Source organism: Trichoplax adhaerens, genomic scaffold, assembly GCF_000150275.1.
Source record: "Trichoplax adhaerens TRIADscaffold_2 genomic scaffold, whole genome shotgun sequence".
In the NCBI taxonomy this organism is placed as follows: Eukaryota; Metazoa; Placozoa; class Uniplacotomia; order Trichoplacea; family Trichoplacidae; genus Trichoplax; species Trichoplax adhaerens.
This window is the reverse complement of record NW_002060944.1, coordinates 2,943,567-2,965,562: the sequence shown is the minus strand read 5'-3', so window position 1 is coordinate 2,965,562 and position 21,996 is coordinate 2,943,567. Positions and strand designations below refer to the sequence as shown.

Below are 21,996 nucleotides of genomic sequence, written 5' to 3'. Positions count from 1 at the left end.
TGCTATATATAGTTCTGCATCGTATTAAACGTACAATCTAATAAATATAGCGTTGCGTAGTTTATAATACTTTCCAAGTTGATAAGTTCGCATGCCAGATATACTAGCATTTCTCTTAAAACGTTCACGTTGCATTATAGCATGGTAATAGACTACCAACTTACTTGATCGGAAGTAATAGGACTAACAATGTTTGTTGGAATATAAATTCACTTCAATATTGATAGAGCTCCCTCAGGTGAGTTGCTTTCTTGAGGGTCTTATTAAAACTTTAAAAGAATCTGCCTTAAAAGCTCTAGCGCCTTTGTAAAACATCTCGTTAGTTAATCCATTTCATTTTATCAGTACAATTACTGTTTAATCTAGAAATCAAACTTAAGAAATGACATGAAGTCATTCGTTTCCAGTTTCTAATCCATATGATGAGTGGCTGTGTTACAGCCAAAGAAGGTAATGCTGTAATTTTCACATTTTATACCGGTAATGGCTTTTGCTAATACCATACTAGTTACTGCAAATGTTCATAAAGTAGTACTGATTTGAGATATTTATAATTTATGCGATCGTGTAAGACTATTGCAACAATTTATTTACACGATACATATCCTACTATTGGTACAAAATTTTCAGGTTAATACGTATTTACTAGATATATTTTGCACGACAAATATGTATACATGTATTCTACTGTCTATAGCAAAATTTCTAGGCAGTATTTACTTTTGTACAGATTTTAGTTTGTAACCATTCATTAACAATATAAACAAACTATATACCAGAGATCTGCACATCAGACCGACTTATAAATTTTAATTCTGTAGACAGTATTCTGTATATTGTTGACAATTTTGTACAATTCAAATATTATTATTTATTTAATCGACCATACGCGTATACCCGTATTAAATAAGGAATGTCTACTGTACAATCATCCACGCCTTGTAGATGTACGGGTAATATGGTCTGCACTCTTAAAAATTCTTCTTTGCTGAAACTATTCAACTTGAGCTTTACTGTATCGGTATCTGCGTTTTTAATAGACTGTTTTAAATGAGGTTTATTGGTTTTTCACGAAAAACCAAGCCTAACGTTTATATCAGGCCATTTAATTTAATTTAAGGTTTGAAGTTTAATGGACACTTGGACAGGTGGCTGCAATACTGTCCATCCCCGTTCGCTAATTTGGTATGGTACAGACGTACAGACTACAGTACTGTACTGTACAGTACGTCACGATGAGTGCAGTAACGCGTTTTATGTACTGTACACTGTACCCTACAAGTTACAGTACTGTAAGTATAGGCTGGCTAATCATTTACAATTTGCTGGAAGCCATGGCGACAGTTCATGCAATGGCTGCTGTAGCAGCTCAGCTTCCTGATACACCTTCAAGCACCCTCCGTGGCCATCAAGGTCCTGTACGAGCAGTTCGATTTAACAGTAAGTCTAATGGACAATTTACCAGCTCAATACTGGATAAACAAATAGTTTATAGCAAAGTATCACAAGCTGAAATCATTGTGTGTCGAGTAGATCATGGATAATTTATATTAGAATAAGAAGAAATCTCATTCGCAAACCATGGTGTGCAGGTTTAGCTAGTATTTAATGAGCGAATAACCCTCTGTCTGAATACGAGTTGATTGATAAATTACTCGTCAATAATGCTGGTCAATTTGTCTAATAACAATCTCCTCTTCAGACAATGGTAATTACTGCTTGAGCTGTGGAAGTGACAAAATCATTAAACTATGGAATCCTCACTCTGCACTATCTATCAAAACCTATAAAGGGCACGGTCAAGAAGTATTAGATATTGCAGCGTAAGTTGCTAAGCTAAAGCCTCATTATTAACTTAAATGTAACGCCTATCATCATTGATGATATAGACTACTAGATTGTACTGTAGTATACTGTATAGGTCCGTTTGTGTATAAATCAAAGCGATAATATCTGATCCGATATAAAGCTGAATGTTGTACTTTTACTGGTACTAGAACCTTAGACAATAGCAGACTTGCTTCTGGAGGAACCGATAAGATGATCATTCTTTGGGATGTCGGTACTGGTCAAATTATTCGAAAATTTAGAGGACACTCTGGGGTAGGTTACGTTCTACGGCATGTGCACTATGAAGGCGCGGGATAACTTGGATAGATATTTAAAATTCATACTTTATCAATATGGTTGATACCTAACAGTATCAAAGTATTTAATTGTGATATGCAAATACTTTTTTAGTAATTATTTTGTAAGTCTAAGGATAAAATATTTGCTACCAATTATTAACTTGTAAAGTAGTTGATGTCTATAAGCGTATAGATGTTTGTATTCGTAGAATTAGATTATTTTGATCAGTCATGCTAAATATGACAGTTAAATGTTTGTGGTAACATGTGACCGTCGTGATTGTTTGTAGGCTATTAATTCCATTGCTTTCAATGATGAGTGTACGGTAATTGTGACAGGTTTGTGTATAACAAATTTTCATTTCTTCAATAATTAATCAAGAATTGGGTAGACTATGAATATGATGAGAGGTACCACTAATGAGTTCCCATTCAATGATTTAATTTCTAGGATCGTATGATGCTACCATCAGGACATGGGATACCAGGTTTGACAAATAGGAATAATTTCACAGACTGTGATAATAATACTGAGTCGATTTTTAATCGGTATTTATGGTTTATATCTTTCTACTGTCTGAACATTTACCCTAGGTACAATGACACTATTTAAGTATTATAATTATTAATTTAGATCGAGGCGCTATGATCCTATTCAAGTCTTGGACGAAGCTTCTGATAGTATTTCGAGCGTTAAAGTTTCCAACCATGAGATTATATCTGGGTAGAAAGATTTGAGCTGATTACACATCTAATTATTATTAGGTTGCATTTATACTTTATTTTCACAAAGTTCTTCTGATCTTTAGCTGCATAGATGGCAAAGTACGTTTGTATGACTTACGAGCTGGAAAAATGAATGAAGATTACATTGGACGTAAGCTAATGTAGTGAACTAATATATTACGACAATTTGTTTACGAATATGACAACATGATCTGTAATGGTACCTATAATCATATAAGATGTAATGAGTGCAAAACTAAAGGAATAATATTGTGAATAATCATAACATCGCGCTATGGGATCTTTTAGCTCCTGTAACCAGTGTAAGCTATTCAAAGGATGGCCAATGTATCCTGACTTCTTGCCTAGATAATACTTTACGTTTACTAGATAAAGATTCTGGTCAGCTTTTAAATGAGTAAGTACTGATTAGTAAGGACGAATTGACAGGGATTGCATTTTAAATACTAGTAGGCTGCGATTTTTTCCATATGTACAGTATGATGTAAATCAGTATCTATTGTTTAACATATTGCAAATAGTTATCATTTGTTAATAACACCTTCTGATTTTCAAATTATATAATGTCATGAAGATTTACCGGTCATAAGAATTCAGATTACAAAATTGATAGTTGCTTTACTCATACCGATGCACATGTGGTCAGTGGATCCGAAGACGGGTATATTTTTATATGGGATTTAGTAGAGGTAAACGGGTATTGTTATTAACGAGCATTGAAAAGATAGATAGTATACATTCTTATTATTTGCTATTAAATTAATATTCCTAAAGTCGCTATTAATTGATGTATATGTTACGCTCTTTTTCTACAAAATAATGTAGGGCTCTGTAGTGACAAAATTAAATGCCAATCTATCGAAACGAGATATTATTTATTCCTTAGCATTCCACCCAAGAGAACCGTATCTGTTAACTGCTTCAGCTTTTGGTGATATAATATTTTGGAAGAAGTCAGATAATGAAGGTTGTACAGAGGACGGCTCATAGTGTTAGTATAACTCAACTTTAAATATTTTGAGTTCACTACCTGTAGATATCTTAAATTGAAATAATTAATTTTATACATAGATCTCTAGCTTATAATTACTTTGATATCACAATATATGTAAAGATTTCTCATAATTTTTGTTAAATTATAAACTAAAACTGAAATAAGGTATCTGATACAGTGTATCAGGTATAAGAACTCTTATTTCTTAAATATTTATAATCTACGTATATTATAAAAATACAATGTTATTTCGTGATATATTTGCAGTCTTGTAAACTATTATGATCATTCACCAATGGTGATTGTCCTATGGCATTACATTATTTGTGGAGAACAAGTATGAAAAGATTATGATTAACTTGTAATGAAATTTTTCAATCGAATAGGATAGCTTTACGTTACGCAGTTGCTGGCTTACCAGTTTAACTGCGAAATGAAAATTAGGGATATCTTTAGCACATTCCGCTATTAATTGAGAATTTTTTTAAATACCAAACTTTAGTGTATGTGTGCTGATAATTTATTCGCTAACAATGTTTATATGAAAATCTTATGAATTCTCAGACATGAAATTTAATTTCCGTTACAATCCAAAGCAATTGCAAATTTTCTCGAAAAGTCTAATCTTCTGGTATAGTAGTGAATTTATGTAAAAGCTACCGTATAATTTATTGTAATGAATAGCACTACGCACTACCTTTATGCCAAATTGAATTATTTGACAACTTGGAAGAGTGCTATTTATTTCTTCGTTAAAATACTAATTTTGAATAATTGTATTTAAAGATCGGCTAGAACTGTTAAATGAATGCTGATAGCTATTAGCGCTATTACTTGCACAACTATCAATCGGCGATAACGGTTGTTTCATTAGTCTTATGCACGAATATACCATAATCATGCAAGTACTACCGTTTCAATCGATTGTGCTTGCTGTCTTCATAAGACATGAGCTATAATCTTAAAGACAGCTAAAATTTGCGAATGATAAAAAACATTAGCTCATTAACTGTTACTTATTTCTTAGTACTTTCAATCAAAGGAAAATTGGAAGATTCATAGAAATAATTTATAACCAAATTTTGACGTGACAATTATTGGTTTATAGTGCTATCTCGAGTATTCATATTGGCCTACAGTATTGCATCCTTCGTTGAACCGAGTTTGAGACTCATGCAGATTATGTTGTATTAAAAATAGCTATCTTAGTAATCTTAATATAAATTTCAATTACGGTATTGAATTAAAGTTGCAAATGAATTCATTTTGTATAGAGACACTTTAAACATTAGATAGAGAGTTCAGCAGACAAACAGGCTAACATTCCATACTATTAAGTAAATATAACATATTGCCATATTGATATAAATTTACGAGCCATAGCGACCTATCAGGTAAATTGGCTCTTTTTCTTGTTTAAAGTAACATTTCGATAATGCATTCGCAAACATCCATTTTCATATCGATGATAGCACTTTTGGCGCCATGAAGTACGACATATAATACAGAATCATTTTTATTGATTTAACAATAACTATAAGTTACTCTTCTACGCATATATCGAACTAAAGGTCAAGATAGACATCTGATGTTAACAGTAAATACAAATATAACGAGACAGAAGTCTAGCATGAGAGCTTAATACAGCGACTAATTTAGTTTGTTGATCCTTCATTTTGGTGTTATGTCTGCTAACATGGTATTGCCTATTTACATATCTCATACACATTAGCTTACAGGCAATATACGTCGAATTTTTCCCAAATATTATATAGTATAGCAACTCGGGTACCCAACAAAGGACCTTACAGTACAGTGCGGTACAATATCGCATTCTACTGAATGATATAACATACATATTACGGACAATTTAATGCACGATCACGGTCTATATTATTACGTAATTTTCGCCTATTATATAATACAATACACTATTTGACGTAGACTGCCATATCGTGCTCTACTTGAGGCCTCTATCATTTTGTAAAGAACTCTTTACGTTTTCAATTGTCCTTGGCTTTGCCCACCGACATCACACTGTGAAATGGTGGAAAAGTATCATAACATCGTGACTGGGATTATAGGCAATTCTAGTTGAATGGTAGTTGTTTGCTTGCTGCAAGATCGGTAATGCTTGATACAGTTTAACATAGTTATATCTACAGGTGTCTAGTATATAGCAGTCTACTACATTTAAAGAAAAACTAAGCCCTATTAAATATTTTAGCCCAAATTTAGTGTCTGAGGCCTAGCTGTTGCCCAATAAAAAAGCTACTCTTACGACCATGATACGTCCAATGCACATCTATTTCTGCTCGTAGCCCGTTCCAGTGAGGTGCAGCACAAAAATCTAAACTGATTATTATGACACCATCATGATGACCTATAATCGGGGTGATTAGGTAGTTTCTAGATGAATAATTATAGCTGCTGTTTACATTTAATGCCCATATTTCAATACAATAACTACCTTGGATTTACGTCAGTTCTTAGGCTTCAACTAAAGAAACAATCGATTGTTATGATAATAACTTGAATAATGAGATATTATCGTAAATTCGGTAGGTGTTACGACCAATATTGTTGATTAATTATTTGACTTTCCGTGAGAAAGTTTAAGATTTTGGGCTTGAAACCATTAACGGACCGGTCTATAATATATGCAGACTAAATAATCAACCTGGGATAGAATTTTTCTCTGGAACCAGGCACGATTGATTACTTAAGTAGAAATCTAAATTTTGATCCTATCTGTTAGGAAAGCTTGAAGATAACCGTAGAAATATCAACATTTTAAAGAGTTCCTTTAGCCGGTAGGTAAATATTGTCATGATAAGTAGTTCTAGTATAATAATTAAATTATCTTATTCCGTTATACTCATACTTGTATTACAAATTAAAATTTAATTCTAGTTTAATTCACCAAACCAAATCGTGAATGAGCTATAAGTTAAAGATTATACAACCCGTAGTAGATGTATTTTTACGTAATAGATTGATTCAGCGATTATCGTAAATGATTTTTTATTCAACTATTCAAGTTACTAAAATCTAAAATCAAAAGTCTTCTTTCTCAACAGTGATAGTGTCCCTTGAAGTACAAGTATGTCTTATTCATATTTCACCAAACGAAGTGCTATCACCGATAATTTCTTGCCAGCTTATGACTATATAGTCATTGGCGGTGGCTCTGCTGGTTGCGTTATCGCCAATCGCTTGAGTGAAGATCTTAAAACTACTGTTTTATTATTGGAAGCCGGTCCTAGCCATGAGAAGAAAAGTGCTTTAAAAGTTCCTGCAAAAACAATTGATTTGCATAATGACCCCAATTTCGATTGGAGCTATAAGGTTTTTCTTATTAGATTCAGTATTGCAGTATCCGTCTTTCGAATTTTTTTCTCCCATATTGAGTATCGATACTCGTATTAAACAAATTGTTTAAAAACAATTGATAATAACAGCATAAGTTGATGATTTTGATGTAGCTGATGATAGAAATTAACCATAAAGTTTATCACCTTATTTATTCAATTATGTCAATTAAATTTATAGTCGGTTGAGCAATCGAATTCGCGATTAGCGTGTGGACAGGTCGCTACCATTCCAAGAGGAAGAGTAATTATCATATTCTATCTTTAAACTTGTATCCTTTGTAGTTTTTGCGATTAAGTAGTATTATTATCGCAGTAGTACGCAGAATGTATACAGTATTCAGGCATACCCGTATGTGTGAAATCTTGTTTAAATACTGATAGCCGTACACTAACTCTATTATAACGTTTTATACTAAGGTGCTTGGAGGATGTAGCTCTATTAATTTTATGGTCTATATACGTGGGTGCAAGGGAGATTATGATACTTGGCAAGAGATGGGTAAATGAAATTAAAATATGCTCACAAGCCTTACTTAAACTGAAAATGTAGACTTAGATCTTGAAATTACATTATTGATTCCCATGTTTACTACATCATTTGCAATAGTAACAGATTAACTATTATAATTATATGCCCTGAAGTTTTTTAGAATCGCGATAATCGTCTTATTATGTATAGTAAATTTAACCGTAAGGCCTAGTATTAGATGACTTCCCCTTAGCAGATATATCTGTATTATTATGATACTTTTAAAACATGGGCCTAAATTTAGCAATTATTGACGGCAATGTTAACTATTTAAATGCATTCCTGCCTAGGTGCGCAAGGCTGGAATTTCGAAAGTGTACTGCCATACTTCATTAAATCCGAAAATAACATCAGGTAAGCACTATTACATCTTGATACATTGAAGAATAGCAATGAGAAACGATGTAGTTAGAAAAAATTAATTGAAGATCATAAACTAATAATTCATATGACATGATAAAATAACTGGCTGATCTGGAAAATACTTACTAACTAATTAGTTCGAATATCAATGTAAAACTAGTCAGCATAGTATTACTTTTTATTTCATAACTACTTTCATAAAAGCTACCGCAAATAATATCACGATAGCGTTTGTACATTTGAATGCCATAGATAACAAGAAAAAATTGTCTGATAACAGCCTTCGTCATTGATTAAAAAGGATTTTAATCGATAACAATATACCTTATTTAGGCCAGAATTTCGAAAAGATCCTGCCCACGGGGTAGGAGGTCCAGTAACTGTGACTGACCCATCATTTACTACTCCAGTAACTGATGCTTTTGTTAAAGCAGGTAATTACTTTAATTACAATGCTCGATTATGTATTACGATTCGTTATAATAGAGTGATTGGATAGATATTATTGTTATCATAGCACAGTTGTATAATCATATCTAATATACTGTCGTTAACTACGAGTCGTATTAACGTATTCATTTTAGGCGTGAAGTTGGGAAATAAAGAATGTGATATTAACAGTGGAGTCAAGGTAAATATACTGTAATTTGGTTACGGATAAGAACTCCTTGTACGTGCTATAGTTATGCTGACAGTGATTCAATACATTTCTGACTAGTACGTAGTATGCTTGACAAGGGCTAAAAATTAATTTTTATCTTACAGAATAAGATACTTTCAGCTTAAATCTTTATTTAGAATTTGAACAACTTTAGTAGGACATTACTTAAAATTACATTTTTATATTTGGATCCTACGATGTAGTACTACTGTAGTTATGCTATGATTTCCATACAGCATATATCAACAAGTAATATGTTAAGGGCACTTGAGATCCTTCTGTCAGGCTTGCATTTGATAGAATAGAAGTAGAAATGACAGTGTACGGTATTTTTTATAGCAGATATGTAGTTTTGTCTGATTGACTTGTTATTTAAGCCATTCAACTATCCAATAAATACTTACCTCTGCCAAAAAAAAGAGATAGCATGAGAAAATTACTTATCACAACGGCAATGGATCATTAGATAAATTTCTTCGTACGAACTATAGCTGACCATTACAATAAGTCATTAGTACAGTGTATGATTATGTTTAAATTGCTAGTATTTTCTTACATATTTTTGTTCAGTAACGCAGTAGTGCAATATTGCAGTTCAGTTATTCGAGTATGGCTAATAGTTGCGAAGGCTCTAAAGTTTAACTAATTAAAGGGCTCTAGGGCTACTTCAAATAAATTTAAGTATAGAGCTCTTGTATATTCAAGCTTTGTTGAGCATGCAAACTTCCATGCATGAAATTAAGTTACGCTGTCGTGCACATTGCAATATTAAACTTGAGATATCTTGATTATTGAAATGTAATGTACCGTAGTAAACTAGTACTTAATCTGTCGTAATAAAGTTTAATCCAGTTGAGGAGTTTAGTAAGCTGTCAGTAAATTAAAATTATGAAATTATAGCTTTGGAGTCGATGCAAAATCATAAGTGTGTATCAGTACAGTATTGGCATATTTACTATCGATATTCCTTTAATCGCAGATTATTGTATTCTTCTAATGTAACCGTTATAAATGTAAACGAAAGGTTATTTACCTGGCAAATTTCTCATGTAATACTATCATTTTAGAATGGATTTGATTTAGGCCAATTAGTAATTAAAAATGGACAGCGACAAAGCACAGCTGCATCTTACTTGACATCTAAGGTTCTGAGGCGTAGAAATTTGGCTATTGGCGTTAATTGTCTCGTCAGAAAGGTAATCCATTCTTGAAATGCTATTTTTCAAGAAAATTTCCATTTGCTACTATGGTTGAATCTTTCGGGGTGGACCACGATACTTTTTTCCCCTCTGAATTTGCTCTTTTTTTGCTGCAGTGGCATTAATCGATGTCGCTAAAATTTTACCCATTGCCTTCCACTCATAGGTTGTGTTTAAGGAGAACAAAGCCGTAGGCGTTGAATTTTCAAAAAAGTAAGTACTAATCTACCAATGTTGACAACGAAAGAAATGTACATGGTCTTTCCAGAAATACAGTATGATACTTTGTAAACTTACATCTCGGCTTTTACTGTATACAGAATCAAAAATTTCCTCATATTATAGTAATACTATAAGATAAAACTAATCGCATAACTTGTTATTAGTTCGTGTTTAGTACGTGCTACAAAATGATTATCCTGGGACTTTTAGCTTTATCCTATGTTGATTATATGCCTCTGCAGTAGTACTTGAACAATAATTGCTAATAAGGACCAACAGATTACTATGCATCGCTACAGATTATGTTACTACAGTACGAAGTAACGTGTTCCCATAGAGATACATTGTAACCTATCCGTTTCTATTTTACTAATATTGTTATTTTCAACGAACTAAATTACCTTATAGAAGATACTTCTTTTATTCAATCTGTTTTTCAATACGTGAAATAATTATTTTTTTAAAATAGCGACAAAATTATAACAATATCATGCAATAGCGAGGTAATAGTATGTGGAGGTGTTATTGGCTCACCACAAATCCTTCTACTATCAGGAGTAGGACCTAAGGAGGATTTAGAAAAACTAGAGGTAGAATTTAAATCTTTACCCTCAAATAGCAATACTAATCTATTCAAATACTTATAAATAGAGAATCTCACTATAGAAGTATATGTACTCCTAATTATAGTAAAATTTGAAATTTAAAATGCTATATTATAGATTCCGGTGGTTGCTAATTTACCGGTTGGAAGGAATATGCAGGTATGATTTTGTTATAGTTAATGACACGGAAGATAGGTTTATATGATGTTGAAAAGTAGCCTACTGCCATTATGATGATAATCGTTTAATTCTGTACTTTACATATCTATATTTCAGGATCACAACGCAATCTCCATTAGTTCTTTAACCAAAGACTTGCAAAACTCTACTTTAAATTTAAAGTCTGCTACTAAACTGTCATCTATTCTGAAATACCTTTTTAAAGGCAAGGTCAGAAGTCGTAATATAATCGTCTATCGGATTAGAATAACCCAATTTTGGATGCAATCTTACAGTTCTAGAATATAAAATAATACATAATTACGAATTGATTTTTTACAGGGTGTAATAGCTTCAAGCGGATACCTTGCTAGCGGATTTGTTAATGCTGTTGATGACAGTGTAAGGAAATGCTACGTCTTAAGTTATATTCTAACCATATTATATCATACAATGATAGAATAAGCATGAAATCGAAATGAAATGCTACAATAAATGTACTAAATATCACCGTAACAAATTCTTTTATCAGTTATATCCATTTATAAATAGTATTTAGGAATTTTGTATATTGCGAACTTCTTTTAACTTATTTCCAAATCCATTTTTTTGTTAGTTTCCCTAATTTTAACTATAGTGTCATAAAATGTAAATTTATAGCTAACTTAAATGTGGGATCATTTCTTCTTCACTCTCCCTAATTATATTTTTACTGTAAGCGACTTCTATTAGGATTCTACGCATGCAAAGGTCATAGCAAAGACTTTGCTACAATTAATTAATTAAGTTATAAATATTATTTAATCATCATTTACAATTAAACAGATGTCGAGTATAGTTTCTCAAGATACTGATATTAAGTAATAACATCTGTATTCCATCTATATATCTAGAGGCGCTTTAAAAATAAATTTTAGCCGAATAGCTGTTACATGCTGATAGCATTTATAGTTAAACTGCTTTGTTATTTTAGGATGCACTACCATGGCCCGATACTCAGATCCATTTGTTTGGCTATGGTGTACTGAGCGATAAATTTTACTACGAAAACTTAGGCTATAATAAAGAAAAGTAAGATTGCTCAAAGTTTTTATTCTGACACAACGATGAAGATTGAAAATAGCGCTAGTTATTAAAGTGTTCAATGAAGAGAATACTGAGAACACTAATTAACATCTTTGCAGAGCCTTTAGGACTTAAATTATTTTGGCATTGGCAATAGTTTTTATTTTTAAAATGATTGAAAGAAACGCATTAAATGTCCTAAAATATAATCATATTCATATTGTCTTAGGCATTTCCCGTTATTCATAGGCAATTCTATGGCTCAAGATCAAGAAGGTAAGAAATAATAATCACAAATAAGTAAATTGAAATGGTAGCTAGCCTCATTGGAACATTTCCGCGCGACGTATTTGTTTTATAGATATGTATATATAATATAGGTATTTAAATATATAAATACACGTACTGATGTTTAATTGCAGGTATTGTAAGTTTCCTATTACTTAGATGTGTAATATGCCAATCACTAAAAATACAATATTCGACTTAGGATTCACTCTAGTACCCGTACTGCTACATCCTAAAAGTAGAGGAACGGTAAAACTGAGAAGTACTGATCCAGCAGAGTATCCTGATATTGATCCTAAATATTATGATGACCCTGATGACTTAACAGCCATGGCTAAGGTTATTAAATGCTAAAGAAATTTATAGTCAATTATATGGCAAATGTTTACTTTATGAATCACGATATAATTATTTAATTTGTCTAATCGCAAACGATACTATGAAAACAAATATCCCTTATATATAGATCTTAACTTCTTCCTATTTGATCTTTAGATAGTGCAATATGCCATTAAGCTGTTGGAGACAGAGCCACTTTGTTCGTATATTAAAGAAGTTTTGCGTTATAAAATTGATTCATCACATGAGTATAACAGCATTGAATACTGGAAAGATGTTATAAGAGTATATGGCATGGACTGCTTTCACCCGGTACGTTAGCTTTCCATGATATAAGGCAAAATTCTACAACTTAATCTATTAAGCGTAAATAGCCCTGCCGCTGTATACTTAATTAAAAAAATAGCTTCCTTTACTCTCTTAAACGTATTAATATACTATTAGGTTGGTACGTGTAAGATGGGTGCTGTTGACGATCCTACAACTGTGGTTGATTCAGATCTAAGGTATATACGTGTATCGTATATGTATCACCTATAATTTTAGTTGCACTGGCAATATTATTATGTAAAATGATCTTAAAATAATACTGCACACAGCATTTTAGAATATGAAAATTGCATTGATTGCATTAATTTTATTATTTTTAAAATTAGAATCCACGGTTTAGATGGGATCCGTGTAGCAGACGCATCCATTATGCCCTGCATTGTTTCCGGCAATACTAACGCGGCTTGTATGATGATTGGTGAGAAAGTGGCAGACCTTATTAGAGGAAAAAATGCAAGATCATAATAGTTCTAAAGTAAAAGAACAACCAACAATCATGGTTTTGTAATGCCTGACGTAGGATGATTTTGGATAGACTCTACAGATTATGTTCTTAACATTAGAAAAAATTTAGAATCCTGGCATTGCGAAGAAGTCATAGTTTTACATTTCAGTATGATAAACATACCGTGATAAAGCTACTCTTTGTAGATCTTTTTAAGTTTGAGTTTTACTAATTCGTAATAAGATCGTAGCATTAATATTCTTTTAGATTGTTAGTTAATTATAATTCGTAATTACTCTATTTGATAATTATGAAATATTCTAGCTTATCATAATTCTATGCGATATACCCTGCTTATTAATATGCTAGCAATGTAAGTTATAGAGTGTACTTTTGCCTATAGTTTTTGTCTATCGATAACTGTTAAGTTAACTGGATATAGAAATGCCTTTTGAAGCAGAATATCAAATTCTACGTTAAAATGAACTTGTCGAATCTTTTAAAATTATTAACCTGCACATGTTAAGCACCTCTCAGTTATTGCTAATAGCTTAATTGCAAGAATAATTACCGATCTGGCTTACATCACTAATTAAATATTTAAGATTATACGTTGATATATAAATTTGGGGCATGGATTAATACTCTTATAATGCTACATCGAAGAAATCATTTTATTGCGTATTGTTAAATTAAAGGCAGAAATATTTTGACCTCAAATTTTAAAGGCAGTTAGCAATACATTCGCTAGTCTTACACATTAATTGCAGCATGATTACCATCTTTGTCAATTTATAATGTTCATAGAAACGGCTATAAATAGCAATTACAAGAAAAATTAGTAATTTCGAAAATTTTTCCGGTTTGTTCTGGTAAATTGAATTGATAGTGCAGGAAGACAAATCGTTAACAATTTCTGAAGATAGCGTGTGTAAAGAATAATATACATCATTCATTGCGATCAAGTTATATTTTCATCGAAGCATTTATCAGAATGGTTATGCATATCTTTTTACCATCATACAAAGTAGCAATTCTATAATTTTACAATATACATTTTCTTTGATTCCGAATACAGGAAGTAAAGCATTTTTCTTGTGGAGATAAAAACTATTAAATAGCAATATGATTTTAGGAAAGTTCGTTGTATTCGATCCATAAGATTGGTGTGATCAAATAAAGACTAAGCGAAAAGAAAATTTTAACATTGTTTGATCACATGCGATCACATAGTAGTAGTAAGTTGTAGTAGTTTTTTTATCTCGTAAATTAATCAAGCTAGAGCTGCTATACCTATACTTTACATTTTTGTAATAAATTATTTCTATATTAAATATTTATATAAGAGAAACTAAAAATCATTCGATAATTCATCCCATTGACGGAAGTATTTATAATTTAAACAAGTAGCATTTTAAAAATTCTAAAACAGAAATTTTATACTCTTTCTGCTAGAAATTATATTTCCATTCTCTTCATTTCGATATAGTATGAAAATACTAGGTTTATAGCACTTCACTATAATAATGAATGGAATATTACTAACAATTATGGGGATATTTATCCGGATTATTTTATAAGAAAGATAACTCTCAATTCTTTGTATATATACAAGGAATATATACAAGATAGAATAAACACTGTACGAGTTAGTGCATCTGCCATATTAAAAAATATTTCGCATCATTTCTGGGTTCAGAGATACATTATAACGTCTTGATAATATGTGAACTAGCAAACTTTCCAATATCGGAAAATATTTCTGAAGTTTACAGGTACAACACAAGCACAGCTCACGGAAATACGAGATACCGTATAAAATTAATCGCTACATTTTACTTTACCAGTATGATCGATAATATTTATGAAACGGAATAAAGAAATTAATTTTTAAAAACTTCAATTAGTATATTTTCGATCTTAAATTTTAATATTAAGATATTCTTTCCTATCAATTTGTATACCAACTTATATTATAAAATACTGCATATTGCACTTTGCTGTCGACCTTCAGGTAGATTAGATCTCCTCCTTTTGTTGCCTAGAATGGTAGAAAGGGGCAGTAAAGAGTCAATTCGTTTTAAATTGTAGGTACACATTTATGACTGAGTTTGTAAATTTTTATATTTATCGCTTCATTATTTTTACAGTAACAATTGTTGTTCCTGATAGCTTTTATCATTAATTACCTTCAAGATAAATATTCTGATTGAAATTGCCGGAGCAGATTGTTCTTCTAATAGTTAATAAAATTAAAATGAATGAGAACGGAAATAGAGATTTTTAATTTATTTCTATTACTTTGAATTATATGTTAAGAGGATATCAAAAATTGCTTACTTATTGCTATTTGTCGACAACTTTGCAACAAATAATCCATATACCGGCCTAGATGGACGATTATATCGTGATAACTTAATATTAGTAAATATTATCACATTTTATTATTATTTGAGTAGTTACTAACATGGTATATCTACTTCTAAAATTAAATATTCAAATGAGATTATACAATAAGATTACCTGTGATCAGAAATTTTAATTTCATTGCAGTGATTATAATGTAATATCTTCAATGCTTCCTCTTCTTTCGATTTAAATAAGATGCGATCCTAGTGATGTAAGAGTTAATATTTATAGATATATAAGTAACATTAGTAAGCCAAATATTAATCTTTTTACATATAGCAGTGCCTTTTCAGTCTTCAAATGGAATGAGCAGATCATGAAACGATAATAATTTAAAATTCTCACGATTGTTAAATAGACTTACGGTCCATGATGGAACTCTAGATTTACTTGATGTATCATAACGTTCAGAATTAAGATCATACTTATACGTCGGAGGAAAGTTGATATCCATTTCTTGATAGCCACAAAAGATTTCTTCTGTTTACCATAGCCAATAATTTAGAAGAAGTATTAGAAAGTGATAAAGATCGGCTATAGTCATATTTACAGTATATTATACATTAAGCATGAAGAGGAATCAGGTTAACATATGATCACATGCTGCTATGGAAGCGTAAAAATGCATAGTTATTGTGACTAATATATACTCTTCGTAAGAAATTTTAAGCTAGTTTTAAACTAATAACCTTGATTACAAATTGTAAATCAATCTTAATCAAACGATAGACTTAGAAATAATTTAGATTTATAGCTTACCTGCTTTCATTAATTGTCCTAACTGATCCAGTTTTAACATATCCTAATTTAAATGTTTTGGATTAGCTAATATATTGTTTCATTTGGTTTTATTTAGTGATTTAAAGGAAAGCAATATGTATGATAGTGGCACAGTCTTGCAATGAAGCAGAATGTTAACGGTAGTGTTACTTCTATAAGTAAAGTACGCTTGTTAAAAGCAAAATATCCTAATTTTGCAAACCTCATAATGTGGGTCTTCTTGATCTTTTAAGGCTGATAACATATTGTCTATTGTGCTGCGTGATGCATCAAGTCGAAAATTTAAATCTCCAAACCAGAAAACATGGTCAAATTGTTCAGCACTACCAATTCCTCCGATATTTTCTAAAACGGTATGTGAATTTCATAATTTATTAGAGAAAAGAATAAACTCTAGCCTAACTATCTATGAAACAATTGTATAGTTAATCAACTGCCTTTAGAAAAAATACTTGATAGAGAATTACTAATTCGCTTTTGACCGCCAAGCAATCAGCAGCTAACCACATAATTGCAAAATGTCCATTCTGAATGATATATGAACATATACATGTATAACGAAATCTGCTACATATTTTAATTAAACCTATAAAAGCGACTTGACTAACATTTTCCTGATTTGTATTACTGTATTTAACGAAATCTCTAACGGTAGTTAATTATAATCTTTTCCTATTTAGCGTCTAAGACTTTTTCCGCATAAATATGGTTAATTATTGAATATAGGAAAACTAGGAATGGTAGTGCGTAGCATATTGGAATATTAATTATAGGACTACTTTCAAAGTAAAATCGTTAGAGGCGAAACTATCGATTCATACTTCTACATATGTTAAATTAAAGCAGATACGAAATATATATCTTGGTAATGAGCACTATATCTACCTCCTAATTACTATTTGAATAACTTCTCTATTAATTGCTACTTATTGCTGAAACTAGGAAATGCAAGGCATGGTGGGTTAAAGTAATCGAATAATTTTTGATTTCTTACCATTTTGACTTTCCTTGTCTGGAACAAATTCGGTAAAGTTACTTTTCATATTTAATAGTCTGCAGATTTTATCGTAATCGTTAACTCTATCGCGAACTTTATGATTATGAGCTGTCGGTTAGCCAAGTATTTGAGATAGGAAAGAAAATTAAGACACGTTTAGTCATTGAATTTTGTGTTCGATCGATATTGATCGTTAATAAGTATATATATATTTTATCCATCCGTATTTAGGCGTACAAGATCTCAGCTAATCCATTGAATTAAAATGGTAAAACTCGTTGAGATTAAATTGAAAAATTAATTAAATCTGTTTTACCTGCTAAATGTGACGTAATAAATAATAATGAGGTATCAAATAAATCGAAAGCCAATGCCAGTGCTCCCTGAAAAATGAATTTTTATATGTCTATTAATTTGAATTATCAACTAAAATTTATCTGGATAATCATCCTTACAAGCAGCGAAATTGATAAATGTTTATGAATGATCGACTTTAAAGAATCGAGTTAAAATTTTACCTTCGTTCTAATCATAGATCCAGGCCTTGTTGATACTCTGCCTTCAATAATGTCTGTTGCAAGTTGGAGGAAATAGATCAGTTTGAAACTTTCATTTAGGGTAGGAGATTAAGATGACTTTTAATTACTAGCGTAATAATTGTATATCCAATTTTTGCAGATGTGCAAATATTTCATAACATTTTAGTCTGCATTTTAGTTAAGTGGTATTTATCATACGGAGTAAATGAATACAGCTATGGGATGGAATCTAAGGTTATTTTTAATCTAGGCTAAAACACTATGGCTTCTGTAATATATGCCTGACAGTCTCATTTAAATTTGCAATGGCCAAAAATGGATCACATTACTTTGATAAGATAACAAATGATTAATCTTAACACAAATCAAAGAGAAGAAAATTACAGAATGAAGTCACTATCAGGTTTAAAAATTGAGAATTGGCAAAGCATCTAGCTAGCACAAATATAACGAAAACAGATTCGCGATTTTTTGACCGTAATTATAGTATATATTACATCGCGATAACATAAAATGATAGTAACTTTACCAGAGCAGAACCATATTAAATCACGGCGAATAAAGATAGCCATATACAGAACACCATAGATAGCGGAATGTTTCAAAACATAAGATGGCCCTAATGTTTGTTGTAACTTTATTTCCCATTCTCGTCTGTAAAAATAGATCAGTGAAAGAAATCAGAATTAATAAAATTGGTTCATTATTTAGACATTGAACATTTCCTATCATATTCATATCGGTTTCTCTTTCCCTAAATTGTACTTATAGTAATAAGTTGATATAAATTACTAAAGTAAATATCGAGTGTGCCTACAGGAGACTTTCGTCTAGGGCAGCTTTTAAGAAATTATACATCGCCGGTCTCCATAAAATTCAAAATTGATTATATATTTATTGATAGAGAGTAAAAATTACCGGAAGGATATCATTATTTTCTAATACATAGATTTTCTACTGCTTAGCAACACTATACGTATCATTCTAAACACGATAACAGATTTGAAAAATAAAAATTTGAGGAAAATAGAAAAAATACGTAGGTGGCAGATGATTTCCTGCCGTAATTTTTTCCTTTTTCTTCTTATTAACTAACTACAGTATAGTCATAATATAATATTGAAAAAAAAACCAACGTTGTATTGAGAAATAATTTTTTCCTCGCTGCTATTAATTACTTAAAGATTTAGGTCAAAACTTCACTTCATCTGAAATCGTATGTACAGTATTTGACATTATTCTGATAGTCCTGCTATGATAAAAGCGGCAGAACTCTTAATTAGCAAACTTTATAACTAGCATATATCTTATCTTGTTCTTAATATCAGGCTTAAATAAATTATATCACAGAAAATTTGACAAATTCCCGGCTTAATAAAAGATCTTTGATTATTTATAGCACTCAAGTCATTACCGGTGCACATTAGATTGTATTAAAATCTTCATAAACTACATTAGTTCCGCGATGAAAAATCGGTCTAGGATTAAATTCTGGAAAATATAGTGGAAGCGCCTCTTAATTGTTCAAATAATAGAGTATTTGTTCTAATGATGATTAAATAATCACTAAGGAAGGCAGTGAAATAGTGGATATACTTGAAGTATTAGTTATGCCAAAGTCGATATTATCATTTAAAAGGAAAAATATGACATAACGATATCGACGAGATGTTCTTAAAGGTCGGCCATGGCTTTTAGATATAAATAAAGCAATTGCTACAAATTATCATTTTATTATATTGGACTGATCTTCAAGCAAGAATTGTTTCCTGTCAAATCATTTGAGTATGTAATGATGCGTATCGTGATATATGATAGCAAATACCCGAACATAACTTTACATTCCCCATAATTTACTGGGAATGGATATCATTTGATTGTATGATACACCAAAACGATGTCTCCAGTTATTTTTATACTACCGAGATAATAGCAAGAGAAATACTAAGTCACAATCTAAAAATAAATCATAATTCAGCATACCTATTAACACAACATTCTTGAGCTCCAATAACGTAAATATCTTGTGAGACATCGGAACATGGTGGGAGTAAGAAATCGTCCATTGGAACAGGTATCAACTGAAACGTGAATCAGAAAAGATAAAGTTGAGTTATGATTGTTGCAATATTAGTAGAACAGTTTGCTTCTAAACTGCTTAGACAATATGTTACTAACAACGGAAGAGTTCTAGCAATAACATGGACGTCCTATGATAATAGTGACGAAAGATTTTTAGGGTAATTACAGTTGGTCGTGAATAATATTACGTAGTTACATCGCAAATCATCTTAACAATCGAGATAGTCAATAAATTTCAGTTTCACGTACAAAGAAAAAAATATACTGCTAATTGGTATTCATTATAAATTTTTTGCGATTTAATCTATTGCAGTATATTAAGATCTGCTCCATAGCGACGTTAGTTCAAGACTATTAACTAAGAAGAAATCGACGATATAATTATTCAATAAAGTATTACTATATTTTCTTCCCATATTAATTATATTAATATTTATTAAGGTATAAAAATCTATTTGATGACATCTATAAAAAATAAAAAGAATTAGTGTTGCCACTATACTTATATAGGTCATTTAGTTGTACTGTATCGAATAGAGTTTGTTGATCAATGTTACTAAAATCCATTTGTTATTTATTTAAACTATCTGAGTAGAGAAATTCGTGACAGCATACAGATTGGAAATACTACTTTATTGTTTATATACGAGTATATTTATTGAACTACCGTAATATTGAGGTGAATGAGCGCAAATGAAAGATAGAGAGCTTTTTCTTTTATTATATTGTAATCGTATATTAAATTAATAAATCTTGACGAAGTATTTTAATTTTGTTTAATTCCGATCTTTTTTCCATTATTTCTTATAAATTTGCAAGTATTATATAGCGTCACTAGTAATAGAAATAGGCTATTTTCCCCTACCAGTAACGATAATCCGCGAGACAAGGCAGATGTACTCCATAAATACAGTATAAAACTAATATACCTATAGATTTTATGTAATGTATATTACATGTATTTGTCAGTGATGGCACATACACATTAAAATTATATGGTATAGCTGCTTTAGAATGATTTCACATCGTTCCAAAATGATTTCTATAAATTGCCGTATTCGTATTTAGTAGAGGTATATTATTCGATACTTTCTTAACCCGATATATTGTGTGGTATATTTTACTACCTAATGTAGAATAATTATAATCCCATTTTCTATTCTCCGATTTAGTATTATGATGAGTTGTTAATTTTCTATCAATCATCACCAGAATACAAAATCTATTCATAGGATATTAGTTAGTTGTTAATCTCCATGGGAAAATTATTTATTAAAGAAAAATTAAAAGTAAAAAATTTATATTTTCTACTTTTGCATCGGTACTTAAAACAGTTAATAAACTGCATGGATATCAATCACAATATGATTAATGGAAATTAATCATGAGGTGCGGATAGCTTTTTTGAATCTGAAGATTAACAATAACTAAACTTCAGAACTAAAGCTCTTAGTCTACAGCTAGGCAAGTAAATGTCCATACGTAACAGCAGGTAAAAGGATAAAACGGTGATAAAAATGGCTTTTTAATCGTATAGATTGAATGAAATGTTATACATATTAGTCATCTTGTATTCAGCCTAAAGCTGAAATTGTTTCCTTATGGATATGGAAAATAGCAGCACAAAATGACATAGCCCTTACGTTATTTTCATATTATAATCCTAATGATAAAGAGTACGGCTCTTTATAATCAATCAATGAGGCCATTGATAAGATTTTAGGATAGAGATTTTGGTTT

The 21,996-nt window shown here is 30.9% G+C and overlaps 3 protein-coding genes across 3 annotated transcripts; 2 read left to right on the top strand and 1 right to left on the bottom strand.

Annotated features, from left to right (window-relative positions):
* Positions 1-1,352: 1,352 nt before the first annotated feature.
* TRIADDRAFT_21018 (uncharacterized protein) lies at positions 1,353-3,866 on the top strand (the record flags this gene model as incomplete). The annotated part of the gene is made up of 10 exons (XM_002109838.1): positions 1,353-1,440; positions 1,703-1,823; positions 1,998-2,103; positions 2,420-2,468; positions 2,581-2,617; positions 2,764-2,853; positions 2,939-3,006; positions 3,165-3,273; positions 3,451-3,565; positions 3,702-3,866. The coding sequence occupies 10 exons, from the start codon at positions 1,353-1,355 to the stop codon at positions 3,864-3,866; spliced, it is 948 nt and encodes a 315-aa protein (XP_002109874.1).
* Positions 3,867-6,975: 3,109 nt separating this feature from the next.
* TRIADDRAFT_53208 (uncharacterized protein) lies at positions 6,976-14,556 on the top strand (the record flags this gene model as incomplete). Its single annotated transcript, XM_002109837.1, has 18 exons — positions 6,976-7,218; positions 7,662-7,743; positions 8,064-8,127; positions 8,470-8,570; positions 8,721-8,767; positions 9,865-9,993; positions 10,163-10,209; positions 10,688-10,808; positions 10,941-10,982; positions 11,100-11,213; positions 11,325-11,384; positions 11,956-12,053; positions 12,277-12,323; positions 12,538-12,674; positions 12,831-12,986; positions 13,119-13,180; positions 13,331-13,422; positions 14,528-14,556. The coding sequence occupies 18 exons, from the start codon at positions 6,976-6,978 to the stop codon at positions 14,554-14,556; spliced, it is 1,671 nt and encodes a 556-aa protein (XP_002109873.1).
* An 866-nt stretch (positions 14,557-15,422) lies between these two features.
* On the bottom strand, positions 15,423-20,240 carry TRIADDRAFT_53207 (uncharacterized protein; the record flags this gene model as incomplete). Its single annotated transcript, XM_002109275.1, has 12 exons — positions 15,423-15,490; positions 15,639-15,685; positions 15,790-15,837; positions 15,973-16,061; positions 16,223-16,338; positions 16,618-16,660; positions 16,841-16,983; positions 17,633-17,743; positions 17,952-18,018; positions 18,154-18,206; positions 18,704-18,828; positions 20,158-20,240. The coding sequence occupies 12 exons, from the start codon at positions 20,238-20,240 to the stop codon at positions 15,423-15,425; spliced, it is 993 nt and encodes a 330-aa protein (XP_002109311.1).
* Positions 20,241-21,996: the final 1,756 nt, after the last annotated feature.